The sequence below is a fragment of the Acomys russatus genome, chromosome 25 (genome assembly GCF_903995435.1).
Source record: "Acomys russatus chromosome 25, mAcoRus1.1, whole genome shotgun sequence".
Taxonomy (NCBI): domain Eukaryota; kingdom Metazoa; phylum Chordata; class Mammalia; order Rodentia; family Muridae; genus Acomys; species Acomys russatus.
The window spans coordinates 49,252,030-49,275,691 of NC_067161.1; the positions used below are offsets into that span (position 1 = coordinate 49,252,030).

Consider the following 23,662-nt stretch of genomic DNA (forward strand, 5'->3'; position numbering starts at 1 on the left):
CCCTGTGTTTTTTCACCAGTACTACCAATGAATATTTATTTGGTTTGGTTTAATACCTTTTTACCCCAAGTAACCCTGGCTGTCTTGGACTTCACTTTGTAGGCCAGGTTGGCCTGCCTCTGCCTTCCAAAGGCTGGGATTAAAGGCGTGTGCCACCACACCCATCGTCATCTTCATCATGTTTTCTTAGTCAGGAATGGTGGCTTAAACCTTTAGTCCCAACACTTGCGAGGCTGAGGCAGGAGGATCACTGTGATTTCAAAAGACTAGTCTACACTGTAAGTTCCAGGCCAGCTACCCTAGGAGAGTCCGTTTCAAAAACCACAAAACCAAACACACACATGAGACCAGCACTTGTGTGTGCTCATTGACATGATAGAAAAGATGAACAGCAGTTCTCTTTTGCAGCCCAGAACTCATTGTTTGGTGTACATTTTTGATACATATAAGAACAAAAGCAATTTCTAAGGTGGTTCAGTGATGATAACAAGGTTGATTCTAAGAATGAAGAGTTGATACTTTAAAAACAGTAATATAAGCCGGGCGTGGTGGCGCATGCCTTTAATCCCAGTACCCCGGGAGGCAGAGGCAGGTGGATCGCTGTGAGTTCAAGGCCAGCCTGGTCTACAAAGCGAGTCCAGGACAGCCAAGGCTACAGAGACCCTGTCTTGAAAAACCAACCAAACAAACAAAAAAAGGTAATTTTTTTTTTTTGGTCTATTATCATTGTTGCCTATAAATTTTCTCTTGTTTTCTTTTCCGGAATTGTATTCTGCTCAGTGTCGTTGTATCAGCTATAACTTGGGAACAGATGCTGAGCTCTTTTTAAAGTAGCTGCTGTTGATGTTTCTCACAGGGGTGAATCGGGTGCCGGGAAGACAGAAAATACCAAGAAAGTCATTCAGTACCTCGCGCATGTTGCCTCTTCACACAAAGGAAGAAAGGACCACAATATTCCTGTAAGTCGTTGCTTTTGTCTGCATTTCATTCTTTCATAATAGCAGGCGCAAACCAGGAAAGCGCAGCTACTCCACTCACTGCTCTGGCTCGCAGCTCCTTGGCCACACACCCAGCAGCCCCACTCTCTCTCCATTCAGGAGGAGCCAGGCACAGAACGGGAAAGTTACTAGGCTTTCTCACAGGCAAATGGGAGTTAGAGCTGCGGCTTGAAGCCCAATTTATAAATTAATGAGCAGTGCCTGTAAAGCTGTCTTAATTCCACCAAATGAGTGTCTGTAAATAATTGCAGTGGCTCGTTCCAGATCGCAGAATAGCCTGTGGCTGCTGCCTGTAGCAGCTCTAGGGATTGGGGCATCTGTGGGAAGAGTCGATGGATGATAAGAAGGTAAAGACACAGTCTACGGGTACCAGATGTCATGGTAGTGCTGGTGAGCCTGCGTGTGCCAGCCGAACCTCCTGCTGCGCCCTGGCCTGGTGCTTTGTACTGACGGCTGCTTATCTGTGTGATGAGCAGCAGGAACCACCTTAGCCAGCGAAGCCCCGGGCAGGTGATTTTCCTTCTGCTTCCCGTCTTGAGTGCTTGCCCTGGTTCTGAGCGCAATCTAGTCTACGTGAGGTCTAATGTTGAAATTCCTTCATGCGATGCGCTGCGCGCCTGTGCTTCCTGTTGTGTCCCATGAGTCTGAACATTTCCCTTTTATCGTGACATTAAAATGCATGTCTACGAAGGCTTTAAACTTAAGATGAGTCCATCTGCCATCTTAGGTAGAATTGCTTTACCATTTAGCAAGCACGTGCAAACTTTGTTGTGTGCTGTGCATTATGTTTTAAATTTGGGACACAAATCCTGAAAGCTGTACTGCATTTCTAAAGCAACTGCATTTCTAATCTGTTAAGGTTTTACGGCATTGTGTAATTTATACCTGAGTGTGTTTTAGCCCAAAGGCTTGCCTTGTTGTAGTTAGTATCCTCAATAAATCAGAATTTTTCTTTGTGCTGGGCAAGTACTGGAAGAGTTATCAGCTGCTTGCCTTTTAACTCCACAATTCCCAGCATTGAACAAGCCACACACAGGCCTGAACCCCATTTCCTGCTTCCCAGGGTCCTTGAGAAGCAAGACGAGGCTTTGGGCCTGACCCTCACCTGGGCACGGCAGCCGTTTTGGTTTGTGTGTCTTCCGCAGGCATGGTGATGGCGTTAATTTAAAGCAGGAAGCAGTGCGCTTGAGTCATAGTTAATCTACTAATACATAAAGAAAAGATGGTGCGTACCTATGCGCCCAGAGCTGCTGCAGATGCTGAGATGCTCAGGTGTCTTTCTTAACATTTAAGGAGTTGTCCGTCCCCGGCTCTGTTGACCCATGAAGGGCTGCAATGGTCCTCTGTGACTAACTGCAGTCCAGGCCAGCGCTGCAGCTTGGAAGAGTTAATGAGTGACTCACCGTGGTATGGCTTCTTCAGTGGTTGAGGGACAGCACAGACAAGGAACCAGCTTTTCTCTGTGCATCCAAGGCACACTCTCTATGACATTTTAATCTGCCCAGAGCCCCCAGATAACGTGAAATAAGCAATTTAACGATTTAGATTTTCCAGGTTCCCTGAAACACGCACGGGAGCCGCTGTCACTTACATTGTGTTTCATGTCATCTCAAACCGCAGTACATCCAGCCGTGTGAGAGTGGCATGTCACGCTTGGGTGTCTCGGTGTCTCACGTTCCAGGCTATCCCTGGAAGCAAGTCCTCCCAAAGGAGGAAGCTGCTGCGTTGGGCCGCGCTGTCTGTCCTGCTGAGTGGCAGGCCTCTGCGTGTGCCGGCTGTGCGCATAAGCCCCACGTTCATTGCTACCTTAGTCAACGGTGGTCGCTGTGTGATGCGTTTAGAAACGTGCAAGATTGGTTCTTAGTTACGCTCCAACACCCTGAAGAATATGAGCCTAAAATTAATCCCTTGGTCCCTTGGCAAGGTTAACTCCAGGCCCGTCCTCATCCTCCTCAGATGCCAAGTTCCTCAGATGCTCAGGGGAGCCTGTGCAGTCCTCTTGTGTAACTTAAGTCACACTAGAGCGCATACAGTGCCTGTTAAAATATGCATGCTGTGTGCGTCGTTGTTACGGTGATAAAGGAGAGCCGATGTGTCAGGGACAGGCGCTTCTCCCTCCCCTGCAAAAAAAATTTTCATTGCGCTCTTGGTTGGAGTTGTGGGTGCAGAGCCTGCGGAGGGCTGACCTTACAAAGTCACTATTTGTTTCATTTTCTTTTTTTCTTTCCACTCTCCTTTTTTTTCCTACTGGTTTCCGAATTTACATTGAACTCTGTTGGTCAAATATTGCAGTACAATTCATTCTATACAGTTTGACATGTACAGCCACACAGTTCAGCGTCACAAGTATGTCTGCTGGCGGTTACCTCCCGTTCCCTCCTGCGCTGACACCCACTAGTGCGCTGGCTGTCTCCTGTGTAAGTGCATATTGTGTGCACTGTGTGTGAACGAGACTTGTTTTCTGGCTGTTCCTTCCCTAAGCGTCATGTTTCCAAGGTCCAGCTCACATCGCATCATTAGAAGTACAACATTTTTTTTATGACCTAATAACGTTCTGTTGTGTTAAATTTGCCCCATTTCGTTGTCCACTCAGCAGCCGGCAGACGCTTGGGTCGCTCCAGTCTGGGCCATTTTAAACATTTAGGTCCTTGTTTTTCAGGGACATTGTCTAATCGTTCTTGAGTTCATTGCTGGGTCAGGTAAAAACAGGAGAGCCATGTGAGTGTTTGTTTCTCTGTGCCCTCATGCACACTTGGCGATATCTGCCCTTTAGTATAAACCCCCAAGTGGTACAGCAGGTCTTTTATGTTTTGCTTGAAAATATGAGGAAATGAGGGAAACACTGGTCTTCAAAATTCAAGTTACAAAAGTAAACTTCAAGTGAAGATTTATCTGTGAACTTTCAGATATGTTTTATAACATAATTGGAAGTTATATTGGGCTTTACGCCCTCGGCACCACCCACCAGGCAGCTGCAAGCTCTCCCCCCCCCCCCCCCCCCCCCCGACAGGTTGTTTGGAGGCTCAGTGGTGTCCATCGCCGCTCCAGGCCTCAGTATGGGGCATTTCAGAGTAGATTTGGGAATGACTAAGTTTTAAAACTTTACCTGCACTAAGAGTGATGCCTTCAAGCCAATGGACTTGCCTCTCAGCATCTTCAGAGGCCCGAATTGCCTTAAACCAAGGCAAGCAGACAGGGAAACCAGAGTCTGCTGTTTGAGATTGGAATCTGATTTTCCACCTGTGGTCAAGCCAGCCTGCCCTCCGCCTCTCGCGGTCTGGGGCTCTTGTGCTCGGCCCTGCAGTGTGCAGCAGACCCTTGTCCTCCTGGCATTTGCTCGTCTCCTACCAAGGGTCTGTGGTATAAGCAAAAGTGAGTGAACTGTCTAGTTCTGGTAGGAATATAAATTGTCATTGTCCCTAGGTAGTTTTTAGAGATAGAAGTACCGTTTCCCTAATTAACTGTAAGACTGTGATCATAGTTTGAAGATATCCGCTTTGTGTAAGACCTTCGCTTGACCTCACTGACGTCTCAGATATGCTAGGAGAGAAGCAATCCCATGATGCCTTAGTCAGGGCAACAGCAGTGCCACCTGCTTCATGACTTTACCCCTCAGACCGGATTTTAGGGCTGCCCTTGGCTCACAGCCATGCCCTTCCCAGACACTCCTAGGGGTTTTAGGACATACTGTGCATCTGCTCAAACATTTCCTGAGTCATTTCAACTTGATAGCGACCAAGATGAGGGGAAGGGATCGGTGAGGTAAGTGTGACCCAGAGTGTCTGTTGCCATGTCGAAGGACACGGAACCAGAACTGCTACACTTGTTTCTCTTCCAAGTTAGGAAAGCACCTGAGATAGATTATCAAAAAGCCAGGCGCAGTGGCAGCGCACGCCTTTAATCCCAGCACTCAGGAGGCAGGGGCAGGCGGATCGCTGTGAGTTCGAGGCCAGCCTGGTCTACAAAGAGAGTCCAAGACAGCCAACGCTACACAGAGAGACCCTGTCTCAGAACACCACCACCACTACCACCCCACCCCCGGCAAAAAATACCAACCAAACAAAAAAAGATTAGCAAACTTTTAATCATGATTTGGCAGGATGATACATGATTTTAAGGAATCTGTGTTACAGTACGGGCCTCACTTACCAGAGCATCAGTTTCCCTGACAATTCCTGCATCCCTATCCCCTGTAGAAAGGGATTTTCTATAATTTGTGTTTTTTACCCATACCCTTGTTTCCAGAAATAATAACTCCAGGCTTACATATATTTACAAAAGGCACTATAGCTAAGCATGTCCTTGGCTTGCTCAGAACTAACATCCTGTATATGGCATTCTAAGTTCTACCACGTGGCTGGTCACCTCAGCTCAGGTTTCATGTGTCTGTCCGCCTCAGTGTCCCAGGCCAGTTCCCCACACGTTTCCCTCCATTCCAGCATTCACTCTCTACCAGAACTCCTCCCTCCTGTGTTTTGCCTCAGCTATAGGTCAATTAGCGGCTTTTCACAGACGAAGCATCCATACAGTACACAGAGGTCACTGAGGAGAGAAGGAGCCTTCGGAGGCTTAAACAGCTGGTACAAAATCAGTGCACTGCAAGATCTCAGACACAGGCATGCTGGTGGAAGTGATGGCTCACAGAACGGTGACTGACCCCCTCTCTGCCACTCCCCACAGCCTGCAGCACGCTCCCCTGAGCCTTATCTCCAGCCCGTACCAGACAGTAGTAGTAGTAGCTCTCAGTAATCAAAAGTAGTTCAGGACTCCAGCCATCTTTAAGAAAATTTAGTGGCCGGGATTGGTGACACGTGCCCTTAATCCCAGCAATCAGAAGGCAGAGGCAGGTGGATCCCTGTGAGTTGGAGGCCAGCCTGGTCCACCTAGTAAGTTCAAGGACAGCCAGGGCTGCATAATGAGCCTCTGTCCTAAAAGATCCAAAAGAAAAAAGAAGGAAGGAAGGCAAAGAAGGAAGGAAGGAGAAATATTGTTAGCATATAATAGACAGATTGCCATTGAGTGTTTAAGCCAATAAACTGCAAGATTCAGTGTAGAGAGAGAAAGTTATCTAATGGCCAGAAAGTGAAGTGATGCGAGGCAGCAAATCCACAAGACAGGACCAGTCCCCGACTGCTTCAGCAGGACACAGTGCTCGGCTGTGGCCACGGCCTGTGAGGGTCTGGGCAGTCCCGGTCGACATCAGCTGCTCTGCTTACACTGCCCTGCCCTTCAGACTGCATCACGTGACAGAGTCCCACTGAGGGATGCTGAAACTGTGAGCTCTTCGGTTGGCTTTGTTGACGCCCCAGATCCATGTAATAGCCCAGAATGCGTGGGTTCCTGTTCTGAGATTTGATGGTGGCGTGCTTCATGCACCATGCATCTGGATGACCACTAGCTTTAAAACAGTACATGAGTTTCTTTATATTTCATTCTTTTTGCTTAGAGAGTCACATTTGCTAGGGGTTTCTATTTGTTTATTTTCTTTAGGTCTAGAATGTTGTGGGCAATTCAAAGCATAGGGATAAGATTTTGGGGAAAAACAGATTTATGTAGATCATAAAAGATAAGTCTGAAATTACATCCCCCAAACACAACATCACTGTGCAGTGTTCTTGGCCTGGCTCTTGCTCTCTCCCACGGCTTTCTGGGGTGCTTCATGCTCTTCCGCCTCTCGTTTGTGAAGTTTACATATAAAGAGTGACTAGAGCACGCTTTATGCCACGTGTTGCACTTACTAGTGACGTGAGTGCCTTGCCAGCTGTGCCAGGTGGGGCTGTCGTCCTGTCCACGCTGTGGTGATGCGCTGTATGGAAGCACTGGGGACGATGGCAGCGCACACCCGGCTGGTGGGGCTTGTCAGCCACCTCAGATCCCCGCCCACAGCAGGATGAAAGTTAACTGCGGAGTGTCACCCCAACAAGTGCCACCCCACATCGCGTCACGAAAACTGATTGCTCTGTTTTATTTTCTGCCTGGTTTAAATTGTTATCTGCCCATCACGACATTTTCTCTTGTGACCTCTCTGAGTGCCCATTCCCTCCTTCTCTCGCCAGAGCTCATTACCATAACCAGGGGTGAGGAGCCAGCAGAGGCCGCTGGCACAGCAGGATGAAAATGACAGGAAGAGGGGGCTTTGTAGTCCTGTTTTCATCCTGAGGACTGAAGTAAAGCCATGAGATTAACGTGTGTATATGTCTGTGTGTGTGTGATGTCTTTTAGGGGGAACTTGAACGGCAGCTGTTACAAGCAAATCCAATTCTGGAATCATTTGGAAATGCGAAGACTGTGAAAAATGATAATTCATCTCGCTTTGTAAGTAGAAAAGCCCAAACCTGGACTTCCACAGATTTCTCATGAAATGTCCACTGTGACGTGAGCAAATGAATCGATTTTCTTTTTAGATGTTAAGAAAGGCTAGTTAATAGATGTAGTTTCTTCTGGTAACCACATATGAACGTGACTGTAGTTGTATTTCATTTCATCTGTTTTTATGTGGACACGTAATTGCATAAGAACTCTGCACCCGCTTCCTTACCGTGGCCGGTCATTCTGTTCTGTGATTGCATAGACACCGGTGTGCTAGCTAGCTTTCTATCAACTTGATAAAAAGCTATAGTCCTCTGAGAGGACCGAGCCTCAATTAAGAAAATGCCTTCATAAAACTGTGCTGTAGGACAGCTTGTAGGACATTTTCTTAATTAGTGATTGAGGTGGGAGGGCCCAGCCCATTGTGGGTGGGGCCCCTCCTGGGCTGATGTCCCTGGTTCTATAAGAAAGCAGGCTGAGCAAGCTGATAAGCAGTGCCCTCCATGGCCTCCATCAGCCCCTGCCTCCAGCTTCCTGCCCTGCATGAGTTCCTGCCTTGGCTTCCCTCGATGAACTGTGACCTGGGACACATAAGCCAAACAAACTCCTTCCTCCCCAAATTGCTTTTGGTCCTGGTGTTTCATCACAGCAATAGAAACCCTAAGATAAACGGTGTCTGTGTTGAGTACTTGGCACCTCAGTGGGTGTAGGTTGGTTTTGGTGTAATGAGTTGTCCTTTTTATTTTATTTTTTATAAGGAGACAGGCTTGACAGCCGTCCATGTTCTCTCTTTTAAGATTTATTTATTACTTATATGAAATCCTGCCTGAATGTATACCTGCGGCCAGAAGAGGGCACCAGAGCTCATTATAGATGGTTGTGAGCACCATGTGGTTGCTGGGAATCGAACTCAGGACCTTTCGGAAGGGCAGCCAGTGGACTTAACCTCTGAGCCATCTCTCCAGCCCCAAGTTGACCCTTTTATGACTAGCTATTCTATGGGATGTGGACAGTATGCTTTTCACTAGTGTGGCTTCTGTTTACAACTTCTTTTCTTTTCTTTGTTTTTGAGACAGAGTCTCTCTTGTAGCCCTGGTTGTCCTGTGACTCGCACTGTAGACCAGGCTGGCTTTGAACTCACCTCTGCCTCCAGAACACTGGGGCTAAAGGCGTGTGCCACCACGCCTGGGTTACAGCTTGTTTTCCTAACTGTTCAACTACGCTAATTCCTGAATAGCTTCTCTTTCCCCTCAGCTTGACTGGGGAGAGGGGTGTGTGTGTGTGTGTGTGTGTGTGTGTGTGTGTGTGTGTGTGTGTGTGTGTGTGTGTGTGTGTGTGTGTGTGTGTGTGTGTGTGTGTGTGTGTGTGTGTGTGTGTTTGTTTTTGGTTTTTTTTTTTTTTTTTTGGTTTTTTGTTTGTTTGGTTTTGTTGTTGTTGTTGTTTTTCTATTATCCAAGAAACTTTAACGTTCAGTTATTTGTACCTAAGTTATTTGAATTTGACTATATTTTTCCTTTTCTCTCCTAAGTATTGGTGAAAGTCAAGCACAGCAGGATAAGAGGCATCTTACCTCTAACCATCCTTTTATGAACATTTTAGAGAGCATAATGCCATTGCTACATGCTTTTTAAGACTGGGTGTGTAGCACTGTGGGGTGCGTGTATATTGGTGGCATGGGTTTTGTGACTAGTGGAAGGGACCAGGCTTAGTTGTTCAGAGGCCTAGCCCAGTAAACAGCCTCTAGCCGTGCGGGTTAAATGATAGAGATGTGCTTTTCCTTTTTGGGGAGAGGGGCAGTCCAAGACAGGGTTTCTCTGTGTAGCCTGAGCTGTCCTGAACTCATTTTGTAGACCAGGCTGGCCTTGAACTCACAGCGATCCACCTGCCTCTGCCTTTCGAGTGCTGGGATTACAGGTGTGCGCCACCACACACCAGAACTTTAACATAAAGTAGGGCACCACTGCTCTGTCTCAGCCTCAGATAGCTGAAGTGTGATAGTCTTTCCACTGTGTAGGAAATGGTGATGTTTGCTTGTTTTGTTTTGTTTTGTTTGTTGTTTGAAGATTTGCTCAATTCAGTGTTCATTTCCTAGTTCCTTCAGCATTGTTTATCCAGAGTGGGGTGAGATGCCTGTGTTCGTCAGAGGCTTGTCTGTGCTGCATTTAGAAAAGGTCTGGGGAGTCTTGAACTAGAGGCCTGGCCTTCCCTGGACCGTCCACATTAAGTCTCTGCCACAGTTGAATCTTAAATTCTCCCTCCTGAAAAGCCCTGTGTTTAGTGGGATGGGAGAAACAGTTTTGGTGTGTGACTTTTCTTTTTTTCCGTGAAGATTTTCAAGTGCAGCTTCATGGAAAATTCTTTATTTTACCACATAAATCAAGCTACTCATGGCATTTGACCCCCCCACCCCCCACAACGCCTGCTCCCAACCACACTCCAAATCCAGGAGAAACTGTGTGATACACTGTAGTCCTGTTTTTGCCTAGAAAAGAGAAATTGCTACTAAAACATGATTTATGTCTGTTGGTGGTAAATACCATAGTGATGGTGTCAACGCGTGTTAAGAATTTACCCCTGCCAGGGCATCTTCCCACTCCCTTCGCGTTTGGTTGTTTATAGCAAATAACCCCAGAAGATACTGACATAAACATTATCTCACAATCTCTGGGTGTTGGAAACTCAGTCATAGCTTAGCAGGGTGCTTCTGGCTCAGTGCCTCCCATGAAGTTGTCATTATGACACTATCGGTTAGCGCTGTCACGTGTGAAGGCCTGACAGGCTAGAGGCTGCTTCTCCAGGCTTGTGCAGGGAGCTTTTGACAGGAAGTGCCAGGCCCCAGCAGCTGTGGTAGAAGGCCTCAGGCCCCAGCAGCTGAGCCTCTTTGGAGCTGCCTAAGTATTCTCGCTGCACGGTGGCCATATTCCCTGAGAGGGAAGGCAGGGACTGCTCAGTGCCTTTTATCTTCCTGCCTTGGAAGTGACACTATGGGAGGGAACTGTGACCGGGTGTGACGCCTGTGATCCAGCCATCTTACAATCTGGCTACCCCAAATCCTTAGAGGCCCTCTTTGTTGGCATATAGTGGGCTCTGACGTATAACTAACATTATCCTTTTTTACATTTTATTTTTATATTTTAATTTAGTTGTGGGTTTTTGTTTTGGGCTTTGTTTTGTTTTTTTTTTTTTTGTTTTCTCATGACACAGTTTCTCTGTGTGGCCCTGGCTGTTCTGAAACTTACTCTGTAGATCAAGCTGGCCTCAAATTCAGAGACCTGCTGCTCACTGAGTGCTGGGATTAAAGGCGGGTGCTACCACTAGCTGGCAGTTGTAACAATTTTGGAATTTTGATTTCTTTAAAACACAAATATGCGGGCGGTGTGTGGTGATGCAGGCCTTTATTCCCAGCACTCTGGAGGCAGAAGCAGGCTGATTGCTGTGAGTTCAAGGCCAGCCTGGTCTACAAAGCGAATGCAGGACAGCCAAGGCTACACAGAGAAACCCTGTCTCAGAAAAACAAAAACAATCCACAGATATGCTTTCGTTTTAATCCCAGCTGTGGGGCTATGGGTCAGCTTCGGACTGTCCACAGCAGCTGACTCTGATTTGCCTCGTGCTCTGGCAGCTGCAGATAGTTTCTGTGACTGTGTGACGTTTGGAATTCTGGGACCTTTTCAGAGGGTATATAAATACTAGATAGAGCACAGACAGGTGGGGTTGGTTGCAGTTTGTTACGAGGAGAAAGAAATTAGATTCAAGGATCCCCCTCTCCCCCACTGTCCTCCCCTTGCCCCACCCCACCCCTCCCCCTTCTTTCTCAAATCTAGTGATAGAGGATGAATCCAGGTGGTGGTGGGGATAAAGGGTAGGAGAAAGAAGACCCCACAAAGTAGCAAAGACTAGTCACAAGCAAAGAAAGAAACTAGATTCAAGGCTCCGCCCCACCCCTCTCCCTCTGTCCTCCTCTTTCTCCTCTCTAGTGATAGGGAGTGAAACCAGGGTGGGGAGGTAAAGAAGAACCCACAAAGTAGTGAGGACCAGCGACACCTGGCTCCCCAATTTTGTAAGTATGTACCATGTGTCTGTAGCTGCTGCCCACGGAGGCCAGAGGCGGGGGTGGATTCCCAAGAACTGGAGTGAGTTACAGTTGTGAGCTGCCTGGTCAGTGCCAGGAATCCAACCTGGAAGAGCAGCCCCTGCGGAGCCCTCTCCAGCCTTAGCATTCCTCTCCCCAGGAGACATTCAGCCACTGGGAAGGATATTGGCACTGCTGTTGGGTATCTGTTGGGTCGAGGTCAGAGATGCTAAGATGCAGTAATACACAGGGCAGTTCCCACAACAGAACTGCCTGGCCCCAGATGTCAGTTATGCTGAAGCTGCAGACTTCTGTTCTTGACTGTGCATTCAAATTATAGCTCAAAGTAAGGTTAACAGTTCTGCGTTTTATTTGCAAAGGACATGAGCTCCCCTGCTGCTTGGTTTTTGTCAATTGGTAGGGGCAAGAGGAACTGCCCTTTAGACTGGCCCGTGGGCATGTCTGCAGGCATTTTCTTGATTAAGGATTGATGTGAGCGCACAGCTCACTGAGTGCCTTCCTCCCTTGGAAGGTGGGCGTGGCAAGCAGAAGAAAGCGAGCTTTCCTCTGGCCTCTGCTTCAGTGCCTGCCCGCAAGCTCCTGCCTCAGTGATTAAGGCTATACCTTAGATCTAACTCTGTTTACCAAAAAGCAAAAATGTTTTTCCAGTTTCTCGCTTTCTGCACAGTGCTGGGGATTTTTCTTTGTTCATTTGCTTCTTAGAAATGGTTTTGCAGGTTTCTGCTAGTATCATAGGGTTGGCTACATGACACTTTTAAAACAGGTGTCTGGTTTGAGTAGTTTCATAAGAGATGATTTTGTAACTTCACTGAACACTGTACAGTTAAGCTGTCCTTTCCAGATTCCTCTGTGCTTGCTGCCTTTGGTCCTCAGGGACCAGGGATGATTTTTAATTAAATTTTAATTTTAAATTAATTTTAAATTAAATTTTGAGTGTTGGTTTATTGTGTGATTCAATTAATTATTAAACATCTCTTCTTTGCCAAGTAATTGTGCTGCTCAAGTGGTATCTGTCTCTGTGGTTTAGCATACTTTAAATGGAAAGTTTTCTTTCAGGATTTGTTCCATTATGTCTTATGTCAATAAATTGAATGGTATAAAAAAGCTACTTAAGCTCATTAAAGCAAAATAAAAACAACAAAAACCTGGGAAGTCAAAACAGCTGGGAATTCAGATCTTTCCTCCTGGCCTGTGTCCCAGGTGGCAGTGAAACCTCCTGAATGTGTTTTTGAGAGAGGAGCACATTTCTCCCTGCCCCCCACCTGCCTGACACCACCTGAGGAGGTTCTGGGGCTCCTGTTTCCTCACAGCTCATGGCAGTCCGTGATTACACCCAGTCTTCCCACTGCCAGTAGCCAATTACTTTGATTGCCCTCCCTCCCCTGGGAATGTGAGCGCTTAGCCAGGAGCGGCCACGTCTGCCTTGTTCCCCGCTGTGCACTTGGTTCCAGTGCCGCTCCTCACAGTGTAAGTAGACGTATTACAGGATGCAGTTCATCAAAATGCCCTTCGTGCCAGTCACACTGTAAGACTGGGGAATGTCCCACTGGGCAAACTAGATCCTGCCCCGTCGGACTCCTTCATTTTGGCTTAAACATTAATATCCTCAGTGACATGCCGTGCCGTGTACAGTTGCTCACTGTGCCTTACGTGTGGGTTGGAGTTATGTGGGAGGGAGGCACGTGGCTCCATGGACAACAGGCCTCGGGTTGGGGTCGGTGTCACCCTGCGCCACGTGATGCGATGCTGACCAAGAAGTAGTTCGTGCCATCCTGTTTCAAGCCACGTGCTTGCAGGGAAGATGCTTGAAACTGTAGCCTCTGAGCTTTAGAATCCATTTGGTTCCGTTTCTTTGATCTGATCTAGCCAGCTAATTTCCTGAAGATATCTTTTCTTCTGAAGATGCTGGCATGTGGTTCGTGTTAAGGGATTCTTCAGGAGAGCATTGCCATCTGAAAATCATTATCGCAGTTAGTCCAGTTCTGTTATGGGAAGCAGAATGCGTTCCAGATGGAGGCATGGGCAGTGGCCGGCACAGCGAACCTTTGCAGCAGGACTTGAGCTGTTTGTTTGAAGCCGCTCAGATTGCTCAGAAAGCTATTTGCATGCGTGCTCTATTTCTTCATTAATTGTGTTCTGCTGTCAAACCAACCTGAGCCAGTTTAGCCATGTAGCTCTGCTGTGCCGTGGTAGATAATTAGCCTCCAGCACTTAGAGCCAGGTAAGGCACCAGAGCCGCCTCAGTCTGGTCCCTGATCGTCCTGACATCAAGTCACAGGTGTCACACATGTGCTACAACATTAAAACCCCTACGCCCTCTGACCAAAACCTGAAAGGTCAACTTGCTGTAGCTCGGGTGACAGAATTGGATGTGACAGTCTGTGCCATCAGCCAGCACCCCAGAGCAGCACTGCGTGCACCTCCGCCCTTTGAGAGCCAGGCCCTCTGGAGTGCCCAGTGTCTGCTTCATGCCCAGGTGGAAAGAGTTTGTGTTGCTGGTCAGGGCAACCCGTATCCAGCACACTACTCAGGTTGACCTTGTGATTTCTACCATCCATCCATCCATTACATTTAGTCACAGGCCACTTATTTCACCTGTAAACTCATTTTAGTAGCAGCAGAGCTTCTGGAGATTAGGATAATTGAACCCTGAGGTGGCCATCTGGCCTCTGGATTAAAGGCTAGCCACTACTCCTCCAATGGCCTCCTCAGTTAAGAAGAATGGCTGTCTCCAGGATGGCACTTAAAATGGAGTACATATACATTAAGATTTTTGCTCAAGTGTTTAAAGTAAAACATAGCTCATATTTAATGGTATTAGGTGCCAAAGTAGGAAGGGGAAACTGCAGAGTATAAAATGAACCTGCCTTTACCCTATGGTAGCTGCTAACTAGTAATTCATTACGCCTAATTACTCCAGCTGCTTTTAACTACGCCAGGATTATTTTTTAATTCAGAACAAATATTAACTTAAATGACGGTTAATTTTTCTTCAGGAAGAGACAGGTGGATCTCTGTGAGTTCGAGGCCAGCATGGTATGTAAAATGAGTCCAAGACAGCCAGGGCTACACAGAAAAACTCTGTCTTGAAAAACAAAACAAAAAAACAATAATTTTTTTTCCATTATAGAATTAAAACAGGCAATATCCAGTTTGTCCTGTTAAAATGGAATTTCTAAGCAGCTTGTATTTTAAGGCTGGGTGTAGTTCTGGCTTACTGCACGGCGTTCTAAAGCCTCTGTATAGGCCTTAAGCTGAGGGAAAGTGCTTCTCACAGACCACCATAAACAGGCATTCCCAGCAGGCCAAGCACAGCTGTGAGTGCCGTCCACTGCACAGTGTGGCTGTGACTACTATACAGTGTATGGTCATATTTGTGGCCTTTTTGTTGGTGAGATCCGGCTTGAACATTCTGAGGACCATAACCTGAGATCTGTGAGATCAGATATGGAGAGAGTTTGTTTAGCATGGATTTCTTCACATAATATTTAAGAGCTAGAGAACCCACTCTTGTTTCTCAGTTTAGTCTGGATTTGTGTTTTGCTAGAGTGAGTGTATGCGTGTGAGCGTGTGCGTGTGTGTAAGGCTTTTCTAACCTACAGATTCCATCCCCTTTTTACTCCCAAAGGCAAATGTTAGAGACAGGATTTCTCTCTGTAACCTTGGCTGTCCTAGACTTGCTTATGTAGACCAGGTTGGCCTTGAACTCACAGCGATCCACCTGCCTCTGCCTCCCAAGTGCTGGGATTAAAGGCGTGCGCCACCACACCCGGCAGTAAGATGTTTTTCGAGTGTTGAAATTTCACCTTATATTAGCGTCTACGCAGGTTCCATCTTGTAAAACAATCTGCATGAATTCCATTTAAGAGTGGTAGTCTGGCTGCGCAGTGGTGGCGCACACCTTTAATCCCAGCGTTTGGGAGGCAGAGGCAGGTGGATTGCTGTGAGTTCAAGGCCAGCATGGTCTACATAAGCGAGTCCAGGACAGCCAAGGCTACATAGAGAAACCCTGTCTCGAAAAACCAAAAAAAAAAAAAAAAGTAGTTTGTCAACCTTAAGAAATTGCTGTTTTATGTTTTTGGGGAAGAAACTACTCTAGAACCTTGCATGTTCTGACTTTAGAAATGCTAGTTTCTCTTGGGGATGTAGAGACAGCAGGAGGGAGAGGCCGGCCAGTCCCCTTTCCTTCCTTCAGGCCTGTGTCCTAGCCTCGCTGGAGCCCCTTTTCTGACTCTTTGGTTAGTTCTTTTTATTTGCTCCAAGGAGCTTTCTCTGGCCCACACTGTAATACCTAGAGTTACTGTGGACCCAGCTAGGAAAGAAAACCGAGGTAGGGAGCTAATGAGGACATGGGAGCATTTATCCAAGTAGGTAGCCACATAGCTAAGTTATTTCAGAACATTCACTTGTAGATTAACAATTATGAAAGCCAAATTTTCTTCCATTTCTCTTTGGACTCTGCTGTCCTTTCCCCAGCCACCCATTTTTTTCTTCCTAAAAATCTATCATCTTGGCCCAGAAGACATGGCTCAGCAGTTAAGAGCAGTGTCTGCCCTTCCAGAGATCCCGAATTTGATTCCCAGAAACTACATGGTGGTTCCCAGCCATCTATACTTGGGATCTGATTCTGCCTTCTGGCCTGCAGGTGTGCATGCAGATAGAGCACACATACACATAAAGAAATCTTTTTTTAAAATCTCTTTTTAAGCTACTCACTTTTACCCCCCAGTGCCATCCACCATTGTCCTGAAAATGTTATGATTTCATTCTTCTTTCTGCTTGAATAAACCCCTCTGTATGATACACACACACACACACACACACACACACACACACACACACACACACACACACACATAATACATATAATCTGTACACACATACAGTATGCAGTCCACCTGCTGACAGGCACCTAGGCTGGTTCCACATCTTGGCCATGTGAACACTGCTGTGACAGCCACGGGTACGATGGTGTCCCCTGTGCTCTGGCTTCATCTCCTCTGGGGGTACACACCCAGGCCTGGTGTAGCTCAACCACGTGGCAGTTCTACTTTCAGTGAGGCAGTATACTGGGACACACTCAGTGAAGAAGTTGCCCACGTTGGTGAACCGCTGTGAGCTTGTGCTTCGGAATCGGGCGACACTGATGGTTTTGAGGAGCCTTCCTGTGGCGGTGAGCCGGGGGCTTGAGAGCTACGTGCTTCAGCTCTGGCATCGTGCACTTTGTAGCCTTGGAATAAACCGTCTTTTGCTACTGTCTCTTAAAATAGCAGCTCTTAATTAACTCAGTGAGTATCGTATGGATGGAACAGCTGTTTAAAATTTATGGAGAATTTTAACCCACTTTTATAACATCAGGACCTAATTTTAGTTTGGTTTTTTTTTTTTTTTAACAGTTAACTATCCATATGGAATAATGGTTTAACCTTATTCTTTCTTGGGGAGTGTTGGGGTTCATCTCAGGAACAAAGACAAAATAAACTTATCTTTAAATGGAATAAAATGCACTGTCTTGTAATTACCATATGGATCCACTGGGCTGTTTTCTAAATCTTAGAAACAGATGGGAGTATTCATGATATTTTCATTCCATGTTAAAACATTGTGCTGTTTCATCATCCGGAGAATCAGACCATTGTTTTATAAGTATTACCAGCTATACTACAAAGATGAAAATAACAGTTGGGGGTGCAGCCCAGTCGATGACATGCTTGCCTAGCATGCTCAAACCCCAAGTTCAAGCCAGCATCCCGCCCCCGAAGTTTAAGATGATAAGGGCATTGGGGCTGGAGACTGGGAAGAAGGTTCAGTGCGTAAGAGCACTTGCTGTTTTTCCAAAGGAACTGAGTTGGGTTCCTAGCACCCACATCGGGTGGCTTACTCCAGCCTGCAGCCCGGGGCCTGGGGATCTGACAACTTCTTCTGGCCTCTCTGGACTCCTGCACACAGGTGGTAAACATAAACCCATGTAGACACATACATATACAAATAAATAAATTTTAAAAGATGGGATTGCCTGAGAGACTACTGTAGTGACCATTGCATCTGGCCTGTGTCTTAGTTATTTTTCCGTTACTGTGAGGAAACACCATGACCAAGGCAGCTTATAGAAAATAGCATTTCCTTGGGGGCTCACAGTTTCAGAGGCTTAGTCCACACGACAGTTGTGTCATGGAGGGGAGCGAGGCGGCAGGCAGGCAGGCACGCACTAGAGCAGGAGCTTGGGTGCTCACGTGGGACTGCCAGGTTGGAAGCAGAGAGAGCGACTAAGACTGGCCCTGGTGTGGGCCTTGGAAACCTCAAAGCCCAGCCCCAGTGACACCGCTCTTCCAACAAGGCCAAACCTCCTAATTCTTTTAAACAGTCCAACAGAGACATGTATGCCTATGGGGCCATTGTCTCTCAAACCACCTCAGCCTGTTTCTCAATATGTAAAAAGGTGTGACAGAAGACTTAGATACCTTTTCTGTGGCCTACTTTAAACTTTCAAGGAACAACTGAAAAAAACAGGAAATATCTTGTATGTAAGGCTCACAGCGAACAGAGGGCGGCTAAGTCCCAGGCCTTCCCGCCCCACCCCCCACCCCGGCTCAGGAGCATGGCTCCCTCGAAGAGTGACCGCTGAGCCTTATGATGAGTATTAGTTCCAGAATGAGGCCTTCTCAGGCTCCGTTCACGGTCCTGTGTATGAAGTGTTTGACTTGGCCTTTTATGTCTTATAATGTAGAGTAAGCGACAATCGGGTTTATCCTTGTCTCTCCTTTCCTGTTTTTCAGCTGTCTTGACCAGTTTGTGTAGTCAGTGTAATAACTATCAAAGAATTATGGGACAATCACTGTTTTCTCTTTCTCCTTTGTCTGTGGCAGGAATGTTGGGGCTTGCTCAGCCAGCATTGTGTCACTGAGCCATAACCCAGCCTTTTCTCTCCCAAGGGCATATAAGAGAGTCAAGGTGTTTAGCGTTTATAAAACGTTCAGCATTTTGGGCTGGAGAGATGGCTCAGTGGTTAAGCGCGCCACCTGCTCTTCCAGAGGTCCTTAGTTCAATTCCCAGTAACCACATGGTGGCTCACAGCCATCTATAATGTGATCTGGTGCCCTCTTCTGGCCTGCAGGTGCACATGCATGCAGACAGAACACTGTATACATAATAAATAATTTTTTTTAAAAGGTCAGCATTTTAGAAGGAATGACTCTGCTATCTTTATGTGTCTCTTCATGTTCCCTCACTCTCCACTTTTTAATGCATTTCTGTTTTCCTACAAAATCTCTATTTAAAATTTCAAAAAGCTAAGGGTTGATGAAGTCCAACTAGCTGTGGTGGTCCTCTGAGATGCCTCCTGCCTCACACACACTACTTAGAAAAGCCTTCAAGTTCTAAGTGGCTGGCATTAATTCCTATTCACTGCCCACCCCCCTTTCCTTTTAAGATTTTACTTTTTTTTTTTTTTTTAAATGCGTATGCACATTTGCGATGTGTGCCAAATGCATGGCACCTGGGGAAGCCAGAGCAGGCTGCCAGGCCCCTGACATGGAGTTGTGACTGGTTGCAAACCGGGTGTGGTGCCAGGGACCAAGCTGCCCTCTGAGCAGTGGGCGCTTTATTGATCCGCCTGTCAGCTTCGGCTGCCAGCTTTGTTCCGGTGCAGGCTAGGACAGTGGTCTCCCTTCTGCTAACCTTTGCTGCTGGTGAGGCTCTCTTTGGTATTCAAGGCAAGTGGATCCACTCCTCTGTGTCCTTATTCATCTTCAGTTTTCTCTTTATTTTCAGGGCAAGTTTATTCGGATCAACTTTGATGTAACTGGCTACATTGTTGGGGCCAACATTGAAACATGTATCCTTTTTCACAGTTGAGTCCAAAGTAACTGTAGATTTTCCTGCAGCCTTAAGCTTCACCCATGATACCATGCCAGGTGGGAGAAGGTGAGGGACGCTGGGACACATGCAGGTACTTTCAGTTACGGGTCCTCAGCTCCAAAATGGGATGGATATTTTTGTTGTTGTTTTTAAAAAAAAAGGGCCACAAAGGCTGGAAAGGCGGCTCAGCAGTTAACAGCTCACACCTGCTGCTCTTGCAGGGTCACTGGTTTGATGCCCAGCTAGACCGCTCACTACTGCATGTCACCCCATTTCCAGGAGATCCATGCAGAGTCCTGTCCTCCACAGGCACCTGCATGCACGTGGTGCTCATAAACTCACTCAGGTCCCCGTGTGTTCAGAAAACCAGCCACAGGGTTGTGGGCCTGAGTGTGGGGAGTCTCACACCCTGTGCTGTGGGCCTGGGCAGCGGGGCTGTTTGCTCACTGCTTACCATATTCTTAGGGTGCTCCTAGGCTGTGCCTCTGCTCATGAGACAAACCTATGGAATTAAGGAGTTAACGAAATTTCAGTTTATGTTAATAAAGTGAAGACAAAAACAGACATGTCAGATACGTAGAATAGTCCTAGGAAATGTCATTGTATAGAGTAGCTGGAAAGAGTAATAGGAAAATATGAAACACATTTAGAGAGACTGGGAAGATAGCTCAAAGTATTTGCTTAGCCCTGGATTTGACCCTGACACACACACAATTCCTGTTTGATTAGTGAGATAGTAAATAAATAATTGTGAGATCATAAATAAACTGTAGTGATAGAGATTCATTTGCTATAGGTGAAGGCTAGGTGGAAATGTTCCTGTTAACTGAGTAGAATTTTATACCTTCAAAGCCAAGCCGGGTGATGACGCAGTGAGTTTATCATTTCCCTCAGTTCACACTAGTCTGCTAATTACACCTTCCACAGACTCTTTTTTTAACCAAATTGCTGAGAACTAAGGGACAATCTCACTTAGAATTTAGGCTATGTCACACATACAGAATTCATTGGTAGCCCCAGGAAGGATGTACCCCCTTCGAAGAGACTATCAGTTTGCAAAGCAATAAAACAGTTCATGAGCACCCAGTGTGCCTGTGGCCCCTCAGACTATGGCAGCGCTAATACTGAGGAGGTCCCAGCGAGCCTCACCCTGAGCCCGAGGTCACAGGAGGAGGGTGTGCTTTGTCTGAACTTCAGGTGCTGCTTCTGCGGAGTTTTGCCCCCGGAAGCCCAGGCCAGTGGATGGCTTCCTGCTTTCGGCTGTGCTCTCTCCCTCTTCAGTGCAGGGAACGGAAGGGCAGTGGTCAGTGTAGCAACGGTTGTCAAAGAGCTCAGGAGAAGAACCCCAAGAGCAAGGTCTCAGGGCAGGCACCCAGCTCACGCACAGGTTTTTGACAAGGGTGCTGTCTCAGCAGCAGATAGGTCAGACATGTGTGGTTGGGATCACGTGGTGACGGTCAATCCTGATTATCTGCTCAGTGGGACTTAGCATCCCCGTGAAAATGACTGTGTGGGTCTATACTGTGTAGGAATTCTCTGTGCCGAGTGAAAGTGCGCAGGCCATCCATGACCAGAGGTCCTGGAGCTAACGGGAAAGCAAGCTGAGGACTAGCCCTCATTTCTGTTTCCTGGCTGGATGCCGTGTGACCACCTGCTTCATGCACTTGCTGCCATGTCGTCCCCGCCACGATGGACTTAAACTGTGAGCCCAGACAGCTTTCCCGCCCTTGAGTGACTTTTGTCAGGACTGTGCCACACAAGAAAAGTAACACTGCCAAGCCTTTATCTTAGCTCCACCGTTTGTTAACCGTCTCCTCCGCCTAATCTGGGTCTGTTCCTTATTTACAAACCTGTGATGTTCTGGAGTTGTGTAGCTCCTACCTTGGCAACTGCACTTTCTTCCCTGTGTGTCGTTCTGTGCCCTTTTAACATGGTCCACAGCACTGTGTGGTGGTGGGACAGGGACACATGTGATGTGTTCAGTTCCCGCCCAGCCCAGTGAGTCTAGAAAATTAATAAGAGGCATAAGCTGGATTTTTTTCCTCATGCACAGTTGTTTAGAATGTTTCCCTATAACAAAGCTGACGTATAGCTGAGAAAGGAAGTTGTGTGTAGACTTTGCACAAGGACCCACCTTTGTTGTTGTACCCTGACCACCTCTGCTCAGACCTTCTGGAAAAGTCTCGTGCTGTTCGTCAAGCTAAAGATGAGCGTACGTTTCATATCTTCTACCAGCTGCTGTCTGGAGCAGGGGAGCACCTGAAGTGTAAGTAGAGGGGTTCTTCGCTCTTCTGCGTTCATCTTTTTGACATTTGAACTTAAGAGGCAGGCATGTGAGTTTTGGTGTATTAGATTTTGAGATTTTCTTTAAATAAAATTAGAGTCGGACATGGTGGCACATACCTTTAATTCTAGCAGTTGGGAGGCAGAGGCCGGCAGATCTCTGCATTCAAGACCAACCTGGTTTACACAGAGTTTAGGACAGCCAGGGATACATAAAGAGATCCTGTCTTAAAGTCTGTCTTTGTATGGTTCTGCCCTAACATTTATAATGGAAATGTAAAAAAATTAATTTACTTTATAAAGTATAGAATAAAAGCCCTTGTTCTCTGGTTTACGACTATTTGCATTAGTACTAGAATGAGTAAATGTGGACATTTGTTTCTTGGTGTGAGTCACAAGGATGGAAACTTAAAGCTGGGCAAAGTAGAAAGTAAAATTTTTCAGAAAAATAAATTTAATTTGAAAAAGAACCTAAACCCAAGCATGGTCTCATCTCAGCACTCAGGAGGCAGAGGCACAAGCCACTGTAGTTTACCTCAAGTCCCAGACCGGCCAGGGCTACACAGTGAGACCCTGGCTCCAGTCCCAGACCAGCCAGGGCCACACAGTGAGACCCTGGCTCTAGCTGAGCAAGATTTTGCTGACTCCGAAATATTGAGAGAAAGTATCATTAAGTCCTAAGTTCAGTGTTTCTGCAAAGTTAATATATATACTAGAAATTAAGAAACCTGCAAGGAGTAAAAACTCCACAACAAACAGAATTGCTAAAGAGAGACCAAGTCCTCAGGATGAAACATTTGAGGACAATAAGACTCCGAGGCTTTCGTTGGCAGACAGGCAGTGACTCTGTCATGGGAATTCATCAAAGGATTTTCAAAGTATTGAAAGAAGGTGTGGGGGAAGCAAACAGAAGTTCAAGGTGATATAGTTAAGAATTGGGGAAAGGAGTGATCTGTGAGAACTCTCAGACTGCAAGAGAGCCAGTTCCGAGGACAGCAGGGGTGGGGCATTAGCAGCTCCGCCCTCTCATCTATCACCAGTGAGAAACATCTTGTGCGCCATTGAGTTTATTGCATGGCGATGTAGTCTGAGCAGCTTCTGGTGGTTTCCCTAACCTCCGTCATGATATGACCTGTTGCCTGTCTCTAATAGCAGACTGGCTTGGGGGGGCTGGGCTGGCTCTGTGGTAGAGCATGTGTGTCGCAAGCCCCAGCATCACCGCTGGCCTGAGGCAGCAAGTAGTTCAGGGCTGTACAGGCTCAGGTGTCCTGCCCACCTGCCATCCAGATCTTATGTTCATGGAAGCGTTCTGTAGCCCTCTCAAGCATTGCTGTAAGCTACCTGCTGAGGTAAAAATACAGAATAAGAGTTTCAAAGCTTTCATTCAAATGAAGGTGAGATATTTAAATTTGCAATTTTTACTTGTTTCTCACCCCCTTTTCAAATAAGAAAGTGTACAAATCACTAAGCAAAACAAATGAAACCCGTGGGGGTGTTAACACGCTCACATCTTCTTTTCCTTCATTGAAACAAATACTGGGGATGGGATAACCATTGAGATATGAATAAATTAATAAAATATTAAAAATATTTTTTTAAAAAGGAAACAAATACTGGGAAACTGTGTGCTCACGTGTTATATGAACTAACAAGGAGCCGTGTGCCACTTTGGCTTAGGTGGCACACCTGCTCTGCGTTCTCGGGCTCTATAGGCAGAGTCTTTCCATCTGTTGATGAATATGAATTAAATTTACCCCATTGTATTTCCTTTTAGCTGACTTACTCCTCGAAGGTTTTAATAACTACAGATTCCTCTCCAATGGCTACATTCCTATTCCCGGACAGCAAGACAAGGATAATTTTCAGGAGACCATGGAAGCGATGCACATAATGGGCTTCTCTCACGACGAGGTCCTCTGTATGTGCGCTTGGCACTGTTGGGGTCATGGGGACTGGGGGACGGGGTCCTCTGTATGTGCGCTTGGCACTGTTGGGGTCATGGGGACTGGGGGACGGGGTCCTCTGTATGTGCACTTGGCACTGTTGGGGTCATGGGGACTGGGGGACGGGGTCCTCTGTATGTGCGCTTGGCACTGTTGGGGTCGTGGGGACTGGGGGACAG

At 46.7% G+C, this 23,662-nt stretch overlaps 1 protein-coding gene across 1 annotated transcript in view; it reads left to right on the top strand.

Moving 5' to 3' along the window:
- Myh10 (myosin heavy chain 10) overlaps positions 1–23,662 on the top strand; it is a 119,909-nt gene that overhangs the window by 44,072 nt on the left and 52,175 nt on the right. Inside the window, 5 exon segments of the mRNA XM_051168480.1 lie at positions 857–959; positions 7,221–7,313; positions 19,171–19,234; positions 21,425–21,523; positions 23,315–23,458. Coding sequence (XP_051024437.1) covers positions 857–959; positions 7,221–7,313; positions 19,171–19,234; positions 21,425–21,523; positions 23,315–23,458 — 503 coding nt within the window.